General features: G+C 34.8%; 1 protein-coding gene across 11 annotated transcripts in view; it reads right to left on the bottom strand.

Moving 5' to 3' along the window:
- The window catches only part of DOP1A (DOP1 leucine zipper like protein A), a 66291-nt gene that overhangs the window by 32712 nt on the left and 20730 nt on the right, over positions 1-12849 (bottom strand). For 10 of the 11 annotated variants that reach the window (XM_085217720.1, XM_085217727.1, XM_085217725.1 and 7 more), the window contains 8 exons: positions 11594-11703; positions 9440-9548; positions 7689-7809; positions 6925-7044; positions 5358-5472; positions 4959-4988; positions 4322-4555; positions 739-1363 (listed from right to left, as the gene is read on the bottom strand). In XM_085217720.1, the coding sequence (XP_085073846.1) occupies positions 739-1363; positions 4322-4555; positions 4959-4988; positions 5358-5472; positions 6925-7044; positions 7689-7809; positions 9440-9548; positions 11594-11703 (1464 nt within the window). The remainder of the gene's footprint in view (positions 1-738; positions 1364-4321; positions 4556-4958; positions 4989-5357; positions 5473-6924; positions 7045-7688; positions 7810-9439; positions 9549-11593; positions 11704-12849) is intronic. The other variant, XM_085217724.1, reaches the window with a different exon arrangement.

Below are 12849 nucleotides of genomic sequence, written 5' to 3' on the forward strand. Positions count from 1 at the left end.
ATCTGAAGCAAAACCAAACCCTTTCAGTTAACCTCAACCACCTGCAATTTATGTGTACTCCTTAAAGCCAAACTGCGTAACAGACTCCAAATGCAACACTACAAATGAGAAAGCTCAGCTGGCAAATGAACAATACAAATTTAAGACACTTAGCAAAGTGAATGGGATTCCTAGAAGTATTGCCTTCGTGTTCATGAGACACAAGTTATTCAAGTTTTACGGGTTTTCTCCTTTGGAATTCATAAGACAACGATGACCAGAAGTATACAGAAATGTAATAAATAGGTAGCTGATATTTCAAAATTTTCTCAATCATCTGCCACAAAACTCAATTGTAGGCTAGTAGTATTTGGAAAAAAAAAAAAAGAAAAAAAGAAAACCACCAAACCATTAATTACATATTTCACAGTCACATTACACACGACTATTACAAAGCATTCCTGGATTCACTCAGTAAAAAGGAGCACTTGAAAGTCTAGGTCCTACGCTAAGGCTTCAGTTTGTATAATTTATATTTGTTATCCCAATTCTAACTGGTTTCAAATCCCATCCCAGCATCGTTCCTGAAGAAGTCTATGAAGAAAGAGTTAATTTTCTAAAAGCAAACAAACAGATAAAGAAGGAAACTTATTTCTGATGGAAAGGGTAAACAGGAGCACATACAAAGAATTAACACTACTACTTTAAAAATGTTTTGAAAGCAAGAACTATAGAAATGAAGAACAGAGTCCAGCTTACCAACTTCAGGCTTGCCAGGATGTAATTCTGAAGTCCGGTTTCCCTCAGCAATGTAAACGGGAAAGCTTGAACATTCAAGATAAAGCTGACAAGCAGCAATAAAGGCAGGAAGGTATTCTTTTGGTGAATTTTTCTTGTTCATTTTTTTCACCTTAGCATCTCCTGGTAGTTCTCTATCCCATTTTGTGGTCTGTCCTTGTTCTCTAGCAGGGTCTACTGGAACCTCTGTCCCTAAGGGCTGAGACGAGGAATTGTTCTGACTGATGTACAGATTGATAAATCTGGTTAGAAACTGTTGAACATACTCCAGACAACACTGCATTGCAGTCTTCTGTATCGTTTTCCCACTTCGAGTTGCTGTTCCCTGTGTTACTACAGACGGAGGCTGTACAACAGTTTCCTCAGATCCCACGGTTGATGCTGTCTCAGTCTCTGAGGATGTGCTACCTATAATAGGAATGCCAGGTGCACCATGACCTTCATTTAGTGCTCTGTCAATGTCATCAGTAGTATCTGCCTGGTATTGTACAAACTCTGTGAATCCACTTTCTGATGATCGACTGCTAGGAGGATTTTCACCATCTTCAAACACGTCATTAGGATTCTCGAGAGAAACTGATGGCACCTAATTAAGATAGAAGTTAAATGACTGTTTAAAATGGCTTATTAATAAGAAAATATTTGTCACAAAAGTATCACCCAGTTTTAAATCTATTCCTATAAACATGTTTTCTGCAAAATAATGTAGATTGTTAGGGGCTTTGATGGGCTCTTTCAGTAAGCTTGGCAGATCAAATGATAAAAAACAATTTGAAAAGCACTGTTTATCAAGCAAAATAGTTTAAGAATACAAGTGCTTATGATATGAAGAAAATTTTAACAGAAATAATATTCAAGAACTCTGAAAAGCACATGCACAGGTACCATTTATTTGTAATGTGTCATAAACCAAAGTATTGATAAATAAAAGAAAAGCCTCAATTCTAGCAGGAAGCAGAAGATTGAACGATGCTGCCTGTGGTCATTTGAGCTGGTAAGATTCTTGTATTACTTTAGATTTAGCATGTTCATCTATAAAAAGGAGAGATTTTAGGACTACAGCAGTTTTTTGATCAGAGTAAAGAATGACTGCACACAAAGGAGGTAAAAAAAGATATCAGGAAAGAAGAACGCAAAGACTTAAGAGTAGAAATGTATGCACTTCTTTGATAATGCTTTTGAAGATCCCACTGTACAAGCAAATAATTAGACATTTTATCATTGAAATCTAAAAGCAGTTTACATATACACTAGCAATACAAGAACAACAACTACTAAATTTCTTATCATTGGGAAGGCAGGATCAATCAATATCGACCAACATCACAATGATATATTGTCAAAATAAAAGAGATGAGCTATGCTACTGTAAATGAAGAATAACAGCTTTCATAATGTAAAAAACATTCTTCACACTTCCACAGTTATACCAGTACATTCACTTTGCATCAAAAGTAATCTATTAAATTTGGATAGAATCTTAATTCTTAAATGCATGCATAGTTTAACTTTAGCTTCTTTCCTTTTCTGTACCTATACTGAGGTCTGGAAGGTCGGGATATCTGTCAAATAAAAAATTATAATTACTGGGGAAAAAAAAAAAAAAAAACCTTTCATTTAAGAGCTATTTTTTCTAATTGGAAATGTTTAACAATCTCAAAGATACAAGAAGGGCTGTTCCAGATACAACAGTTCTTCATGATGCATTACGTTTCTCAATTCAGTTCAGAACAGGTGCATAACTAATGAACAAACTCAAACCGATCCCACAATGGCCGTCTGTGCTGCGGTAGCCTCTTTAGCCTTGTTGGGAACTGTTAGCACAGTCTGTATTTGCTGGTGAGCATCAGGTGAACAGAGACACAGTTCAAACAAATGAATTCTTTAAAAGGACTAAATGCAGGTAAAGAATATGCCTACAGGCTTCTTGTTGAGGTCTTTTACCAGAGACAACAGATGTTGGCTAAGATCTAACAGGCCCAGAAGTACTGTCTTGCTGTCTGATCCCTTATCAAGTACAAATTTTAGATACAGAGTTTGGGCATAACCTAAAAATCCAAACAAGTAAAAACAACATAGACATCATTATACATAGTGCATTACATCTTGCTTTACCAGAGATTAAGTAAGGATCATCAAGAAAATTTGAGATGGCTTTCACTGCCTTCCATGTTAATACATACTAAAATGCTTGAAAAGACTTAATAGGTGACTATCTTTTGAGTTATAGTGTACAAGAGACAAGAAATGTGGAGATTCATTTTATTGCCTCTTTCTTTTGTGGCAAAAGCCACAATCACACATCAGACAGTTATAATTGAAAGAAAAAAGCCTGTGAAGGTTCAAGGGACAACCCAATCAAAACAGACTTTTATTAAAAAGAAAATCACTGCAAGCTGGCTAGAAAGGCCACTAAGTTGGCTAGAAAGGATAAGGATAGGATCCTAAATAAAGGATGGAGAAAGGATTCCTAATGATGAAGAAAGGATTCCTAATGGACAAGCTGAACATGAGTTCAGCAGAAGATCCTTTTGGTGAAGTCCACATACTGGACTGTATTAGAAGAAGTGTAGCCAGCATGTCAAGGGAAGAGATTATTCCCTTCTGTACAGCAGTTTTAAGGCCACATCTAGAATACTGTGCTCAAGTTTGTGTACTGGAGGGAGTAATCTCTAACATATGGAAATCCCAATCCTCATTAGAATAATCTAACAGTGCAAACTGTACAGAAGTAGTCATGGAATCTTCATTTTTGGAGATACTCCAAACCAAGTTAGACACGATCCCAAACAATCCGACCTAGCTTTAAAGTAGAATCCAACTTTGAAATCATTCCTACTTTGAGCAGTGACCCCCACCTATCACTTGCAATCTCAGTCACTGCATGATGTTCCTCTACTTTCTTCAGCCAGATCTGTTGAAGAGGAAGGATTTCAAGGCATGCCATGTAACATACCTGAAGTGGTCTGGTTGCATGGAACATGTTAAACAGAAATGTTGGAAGAGAAATAATTGCTGATTGGTTTGCATCTTCTATTTTTTTATTTGATATTTACTTATTAAATTATTTTAAGAACTTGACAATAAAATGACTGATAAGCATTAATCTGATGCACATAAATTGAGCGAGAGGAGAATTAACATGGGCCAGAGTGATAAGCAAAGTGAAGAATTCTTTCAAGTCCAGTTACTCTACAAGATCAGACTGCTGAAGTGCATTCAGTGAACTTCAAACAGCAGTTTTAGTTAACTACTCTGAAACACTTCCAATCACAAAATTATACACATGTAATATTAAATCTAGGTAAAAACCCTTAAGAATCAAGACTTTCTACCACAGTGATGTAATTTCTTTTGATGATTCAAGTTTCATATATATATATATATATATATATATATTCCTTTATGTTAAGTTAAATCTAATGAAAACTAGTAGTCCAACACTGACTTAGAAAACCCACTTTTCATTAAAGGAAAACAGATGAACAAAAAAAGTACCATTTTTTTTTTTCCCGACACTGCACAATATCATCATATCACTTACCTTTTTATTTTCCCATTCTTTGATGGAGCTGCTGTGTCCACTAGGAAGTTGCAGTGTACCATCCATACCCGCAGAGAGCAGAGGAGGTTGAACCTTACTAAGGATCTTCGAGCAGAGTCTGAGAGAATCCGTAAGCTCAGACAAGTGCAAAGTGTGAAGATGGCTCGTCAATGCAGAAATCATTCTGAGCAACAGCTGAGGCAAGTGTTCTGTCTGTATTTCAATGTAAGTCTCCTGAAAAAGAAATAGTACATCTCAGGTGTTGGAACACAAACTCCACCTTAAAATTATTTGCTATAACAATGTTAGTTGACATCTGATTAACTGTGTTCTAAATGCATTGAAAATAAAAAAAAAAAAAAAAAGAAAATGAAAATATTAAAATCTGAGAATAAGAACTACGTACTTATAAAAATTTAGAAATTAACTTTGCAAGCAAGTAACCAACAAATACACTTATTTCTTTCAGAATTGTACATCATGCTCACTACATACATGTTACAATGTATTTTAAGAAGATTAAAGAATAATACTATTATTTTAACAAACTTAACATACAAATTTAAAAACAACAACAACAAAGATAAACGAAAGTGTAGTAAGTATAAATACATGGAAAACAGGCTGATTGCCATACCTGACACAGCACTCTCATGCTTCTAGTAGGCTTTGAAATGAGAAAGCAAAGAATTGAAGAAAGACAGTATAGAAAGCAAAACAGTTTCAACAGTCATTGCTACATTAAGCAATGCCAACAGATGATACATTATCATGACATTTAAAGGAGTCTTAAAAGAAATTTGCGTATCTAAACTGACAAATAAATAGTTACAGAAGACTATGCTTGTAATTAATACAGTGCCATTTTGAGAAAAGAAACAGAGGACAAACAACAAGAAAAAGTTTCAGGTATAAGCATCATAACTTAATTTAAAGATGCCCAACAATTAAATAAATTTAACAAAGCAGATATGCTATTTCCATAAACTTTAAACGGACAGTATTCCAGTATTAGCAAAGATAAAGCAGTTCTTACCAAAGAAACTATATCCAACAAAAAATCCACTAACAAGCAGAAATTTGTCAGGGGTAACTCAGATTGTTCATTACCACCTGCAGGCCCAGTTTGAAGTCTGGCGTGTAATGTCCTCCTGCAAAATTCAAACAAAGTTTAAACGTCATTTTTTCTCTTCTTATATTAACCACATCACTGTAATACAAAGCTGTGCACACAAAAGACAATCCTTAACTGAAGAAGGAGACTCCTTGTTTGCTTGTAAGTACTTCACTTGACCCCACTGTGACTTCTACTGGAAGCATGCAACCATCCTTTCACTTATGAATAAAGAAGGGTCTTTATTCATAAAATAATGAAATGCAAGCTGAAGAAAACTGTATTTGCACACCACCATTTACAGCAACATTTTATGCCACAAGCATGGTCACCAACAACAGAATTAAAGGAATGGGGCTTGAAAATCGTTATTTTTAAGAGATCTAAACCCAAGGCATTAAAAATTTAAGATAAAAATAACCAAAAATAAAATAAAAGGCCTATGAAGCTTTAAAGCTGCACAAGATGAAAACAAAACAAGTTCATTTGAACATTCACTTCACTGTCAAATACCTGCATTGCTTTACTATCAACAAGATGACTTTTATAATTTAGACAAAACAAAAACATCCTCTGAAAGCATGTTGCTATCTGAAAGCATGATAAAGGATATGAGCAAAGGAATTTGTTTCTCCAATTCATTCATGAGGCTGGTGGGATGTAAGTTCAGCCGAAGTTTTGTTTAGCAGTTAAGAAAGCTGCAATGCTTCCAGGTGCAGTCTCACCAGCGCAGAGCAAAGGGACAATCACTTCCCTAGCCCTGCTGGCCACACAATTCCTGATGCAGGCCTGGATACCATTGACCTTCTTGGCCACATGAGCACGCTGTTGGCTCACATTCACCAGCTGTCAATCACCAACCCTAGGTTCTTTTCCGTCATGTATCTTTCTATCCACTCTTCCCTGTGCCCATAGCACGGCACATGGTTGCTGTGACCTAAGTGTAGGACCTAGCACCAAGCCTTGGTGAATGTTCTGTGACTGGACTCAGCTCACTGATCCATCCTATCCAGATTTCTCTGCAGTGAATTCCTACCCTCAAGATCAACAGCCCATCTCCTCATCTAGATCTGATAAAAATGTTAAACAAAACTGTCTCCAGCACTGAGCCCTGGGGAATGCCACAGGTCAGTTGCAACTGAATCTAAACTTCATTCACGTGGACTCTTTCAGCCTTCGCAGTGAGGCAGTTCTTTACCAAACTATACTTTTCCAAGCAATGAGCAGCCAACTTCTCTAGAATACTGTGAAAAACTGTGTTAAATGCTGTACTAAAATTCAGATAAACAACATTGACAGCTTTTCCCTCATCTATTAAGTGGGTCATCTCGTCATAGAAGATAATCAGGTTAGCCGGAGTTACAGCCCAGATGATCACATTTACATTAGGTTAAATTCTATGAAGAAAACAAAAAGAAAAAAACAAATAACTATAAAACAAAAGATAACTTCAATTTTACATACACAGAGAGAAAGTGTTATGTCCTACCTACAACACTCTTCAAACCAACGAGCAATGTAATCCCACATATAATAAGGCTCAAAGGAATTGAATAGGAGATTGGCAGTTTTGATCAATTCTGCTGTTTTCTTGTTTTCCCTCAGTTTGCTAAAAGAAAACAAAAGAAACATTTAATATTTTTATGCTTCATTTCTGAGTTACTTAACCACACATCAAATTCATCCACCAACAATTGATACTGATGAATCACCATCTCCCCCAACTTCAATCCTGCCTTAGAGTTCGCTATACCATGTCTCTGTACACCCATGTCTCTGTATGGTTGCCAGCCTTCCTGTCTGTTTTCTCATTATCACTCCCATAGTTGTTCCTTCCACACTTGGGGCTTCCCTCTTCTGCATTTTAAGACAGTCATCAGAAACCTTAAAATACTTTTTATACTTCTATCTTCAATTTTATTCTATGATACAGCCCAGCAATAATACTGAATTTCAGCTGTATAAAGCAAGCATTTTTGTCATGGAAGAAAAAAAAAAAAAAAAAAAAAAAAGAGTAAATTTCATTCTAAATATTGAAGAAAAAAAAAGGAAAAAAAAAGCAATATCCCTGTAGACTTTAGCACAGAACACAGAAGTTGCAATTGCTATCAACGGAACCCATATCAGGAAGAAAACAAGGTCACAGTCTCCCAGGCTTTGCAATCATGGCCTAGATACAGCATGCTTTCAGACACAAAAAGGCCTTTTTTTTTTTTTAAATTAAATACAAAATACACTCCACATATTGTTCACCTGCTTAGCTGCGTGTGATCTTTGTTGAAAGAAGGCTCTGCCTGAAGCTCCAGCTCTGTTTTGCACTGTGTATATAATGTTCGAAATACTTCAATCAACACATCCTCCAGGATGGCAGGGCCTAAAGAGAAATACCAGCAATTATAGTCTTGTAAGTTATAACACCACAGCAATCCACATGTGAAACTTAACAAATAATTCGCTAGATGTGGTTACCGAAGCCATAAAATTCCTTTCATTCAATTTCATAAACTATATAAATTTCAGGAAGTTTTTTTTTTTTCCTTTTTGCTTTCTAGAAATAAACAGGCAATTACAATATCCAGAACTATAATAAATCACAAGAGAAATTTTTTTCCCACATGTATACAATGATTGCTTGCATACAAACACGTCTAGTTCAAAAGCAAAACACATTAGCATAGCTCATGTTCAAGCAGACTCCCAGGTATTATTAGCTTCATGTAAATATGACTTCATAGATTCCTAATCAGAGGTGGCTTTTAAACAACAATTTTGGAATACCTGCTCAGAAATTAGCTCTTGCTGTTAATATACAAAAAATATACTCAAACATTTTAAAGCAAATAATGCAAGATAAAATATTTTGAACATCTTCCTTTTAAATCAAGGCATGCTTTGTTTAATTCCAGATAGAAATATGGGATTTTTTTTTTATTTATTTTAAATACTGTCAGTTTTAAATCTGAGATAAATTCTGAATTTTAAGGGAATAAAAACAATTAACAAACAAACAACTCCTTTGAGATCAATCAATTAGTTCAAAAAGTGATCCTGATGAAATATTTGCTTTCTGGTCATGTCGTTTAGCCTCATTTAACTGCCTTCAGTGACAGTACGATCACCAAGTCAAGCTGAAATCTCACTAGCTTCTTCTGTGTCACTCTGCTGAAAGCATTCTCAGAGCTTCACTTACCTTATGAAAACTTCATGCCCACATTGCTTCTGAAAATACAAACTGACCCCAGAAATCAAAAAGTATCAGGAAGACAACAAATTCTTGTCAGATATTTTGTTCTTTGTAGTCTGTCTTAACCACTTCCTTCTCAAGTTGTACCCTTAGAAGTGATGCATTTTTAAGCCTTTATTACTCTACCCTCAAATCTAAGGGCAGACATTGAAAATTCTGCTAATTTTTAGTCACCTTTAAAACTGTTGTAGTAAAGAAAAGGGTTTAATTGTTGTCAGTTCTTTCATCTTACCTACTTTCATTCTCAGTCCTTTGCACTTACCTGCTGAAAACTGCATGTTAACATTTAAAACAATGGAAAACATAAAAATAAAAATCAAGTAATACTTGCTTCTTTACAGATAATAATTTTGTAATGAAGTGTTTTGTTGCTAATATCTCTGATCTCTACGTATACGTTAGCAGAATGACCATATTATTCTAAAAAGCAACACCCAAGATTTAAAACAGTAAAGTCACTATTTGAATAAAGAAATGAGAGTGTATTTGCATTTCTTTCAACACGCATTTATTTCTGCGTATGACTTCAGCTTCCTGTTCCCTGTGGTGAATGTAGAAGAAAATGAATTTGAATGAGGATAAATCTAAGAGCCACATTAAATAATTGGCTTGGAAGATCTAGAAATCCAGCTAACCAGCTGATGCTAATGCTGTCATTAGGAACACAGCTTTGTTTTAATTTGACCAACAGAAGAAAAAAACAGTTATGCAAAGTCATGTAAAACAAAATAAAGACTAGAAGTGGTAAAATGAAAATTACCCAGTTCAGGCTTATCCAGCAAACTGATAAGAATTCGAAAAGGCTTTAAGTCTTGCATTAACGTGCTTTCTTCTCCATGTCCATTAACTTGTAATATTCCAGTCATGGCCTACCAAGAACAATCGTGTAAGAGAGAAAAGAAAAACCAAACAGAAAACAGTTTTTGAAGAAATCAGCAGGGCTGCATATAAATGGAAAACTCTCAGTATTGGAAACCATTATCTCACTGCAGCTCATTGTCTCCAAGCTTTAACATTCTCTCAGTTTTGCCTAGGAGATAAAATTTTCATCTACAGAAGTATTAACAAGTATATACTGTAAGTCAAAAGAAAATAGAGAACACCCAGTAACATATTTTAAATAGGTAACATCTCACAGTTTCTTGAAAATAAAAAAGACAACAAGAAAAGTAATGAAAAAACTGGTTGAAAATGTAAGGCAGGCAGATGTAGAATTTAAGGAACAAACAAAAAATAATCTGTCAATCTATCACACACAAATCTATATTGTACATCACTTTCTTGACTAAGTTGAAGAGACAGCAACAACTTCAAAACAAACAGAAAAACAAGTTTCTACACTGAAGCAGTTTAGAGTACTGTAGAATTAAAAATAGCCCAGTTCAGTTCTCTGTTGCTGACATTTTTTATTTATTTATTTATTTTTTTACAGGTTCTGGAAAACAGAAAGAAGGGAGAGAGGAAATGAGGCAGGAAAACAGATTCAGCTTTTATATCCACTATAAATCAGGTGGCATAGCCAGTATGTTGAAAGAGAAATCTGTACCACAATGCGCCTTCAGAAGGTCAGAATTCTCATTACATTATGTCAGTGAAGAAGATGGGAGGAATAAATGAATAGGAAGACTGATAGAGAAGGCAGCAAAAAAAAAAAAAAATATATATATATATATATATTGAAGTATTCTCAAAGATAGCAAATGGTTTTTACAAGGCATATGAAATTCATATTATGTAGACCAAACAATTGCTTCGGATGTCATGAAAATGTTTTAAAGCAAAAAATATAAGACAATGATCTTCACTGCCATAAATTGTCACTTCCCAGTCTAGTGTAGCAGTAGGGCCTGCTTAAAGATCTACATAAACTCTACACTGCTTGTAGTCTTTTCAGATACGAAAGCTTTTATGACACTAAGACACACATACAGATTTAGAAGGACAATCAGAACTTTCTAACAAGTGCCAAAAAAGATGCTAGAAGCCTACCAGATTTTGTACAGAAAAAAAATTGTAAATAATTTCTGAATTATCTGCCACAGGAGGCAGGAGGATGACAAGAAAAAGATGAGAGAGGGCCAACAATGTCCTTGCTTCATTAGAATTCGGGTCACTTTCTCATCAGTAAAACAGCAGATCTCATTAACTTCATTTTAAACTGGAAGTGCTTATTCTGCACTGGATCTCACCTTTAAGTTGTTATGGTTAAATGTGCTTTTGTCAGCAAATCAGATTGAAATCCTCACTATAATTCCTATACATAGTACTGCAATTCTTATTATCAGAAAAATTCCAACCGTATCATTTTGCCTTAATAAGAAAACTTCTACCTGATTTCAAGATCAGACACAGCATCTTGAAAGACATCTGTATCCTCCAATTACTGTGAGAAAAGAAACACCAGTTCTCGAGACCAGGTAAACTCGGCACATTTAGCAAGGCTTTAAGGGTCAAGCACGACAGTCAACTTGCTCAACTATTCCTAACTATCAATAGACAGCCAAGAAACCCCTATTTATGCCCAGACCTTATGAGTAACATTTATCTGATCAAAATTTTATGATTCCCAAAGTATAGGAATTTTCTGAATCTACATCAGTAAAAATAACTCTCCAGTTCTGTCTTGTTATAGAACAAGCTTCAATGTGTTGGGCTTATAATCAAATACCTTTCATGTATGCTGCATTCATGGAAGAATTGGACAGGCAAGAATCTAACATTTGTTCTGATCATACTGTCATTTTAAAGAATGACACTACCTCATATTTACTACGTTTTTCTATAAGATGGTTTCAGAAGAGGAGGACAAAATACCACAGTAAAACAGAAATTGAAATGTCAACTCAAGAGACAAAAATAGTAACTTTGATCATTAACTACTTATATGTGCTACGATAAAATATTGTATGCCTACCTGGACTAACATTTCCTTGGAGAAGGTGTTGAAATAATAAGTAGCATGCTCCTCAGGATTGCTGTGCCTTGTACTTCTGGGTCCTACAAGGGCACCATTGTTATCAAAACCTTCAAGGAAACAGAAGACAAGGCAATAAATACTTGTCTCCTAATAGAATATTCTGTCAATTTCTTTAAACTACAAATCAACACACTAGCACTGATAACTTACCAAGGTGATGTCCAAGTAGTGTTGGCAAAAGAGAGATGATTTAAAAGAGTTTAATATAGGAACTAATTGATACTTCCATACAAGCAGTTTGCACACAAGTTACAGAATTTAACTCCACATACCACCACCAATCAAATTACTTATCACACAAAATAAGTGTTCAAAGCTTGCACAGTTCTAGGAAAACACTTTAGGACTACATCTCATAAGAATATTATGTCAATATTAATGATAAGAGAACACAAAATTTGGTATCTTACATATAAATAGATAATCACTAAAAACACTCTGATATGACTAAAATACCTATACAGAGAGAACATTGGTCATCTACTAATCGTTCATATTCCAAAAAAGCAACTTATTAATATAAGTTTAAAAGATAAACTTTCGCTTTGAAAGGTTTCTAAACTTTACCAATTTATTTTATTATTTTTTCTTTTTTTAGAAAGACGTAGTGAATATCACTCCATTCTTCAGTTTTTGTTCAGAATTAACAAAAAAAAAAAAGCACACAACAAAACAAGGAAGGAAAGTCCAAGAAGATTAATTCCATTTAGCAGCAACTTAAAACAACCACTGTTATCAGCGCTTAAGCTAGCCTGGGTTCAAAGAGACAGAATGTCATATTTACATCTAGAGACATAAAAAGACTATCTCCAGCTATAAAACAATAAGAAGGAATAGCCAACACCAGAATTAAATAATCTCATGCAGAATATAAGAGCTCAGAGAATCCTCAAATATAACCGACTCCCTTATGCGCACACAAAAAGTAGCACAATATCAAAAAAAAAACAAGCAAAGCCATATTGTCAATTACTCTCCAAAGATGTACAAAATGGAGGCCTCAGCAATTCATAAAACAGGACCAGAAAAATTCATTTTTAAACTGTTTTCTGAAGTTTCAGCAACTTTCTGTGGAAATAGCTGTAGAAACTTACACAACTGAAAAAACACTGATTTAAAAAAAGAAGCATGATTTATCTTCTCCAATGACAGTAGACGATGCATCTAATCCCCCAAACTTAGCTGAAATGTTG

The sequence above is a fragment of the Meleagris gallopavo genome, chromosome 2, assembly GCF_905368555.1.
Source record: "Meleagris gallopavo chromosome 2, MGAL_WU_HG_1.1, whole genome shotgun sequence".
Lineage (NCBI taxonomy): Eukaryota > Metazoa > Chordata > Aves > Galliformes > Phasianidae > Meleagris > Meleagris gallopavo.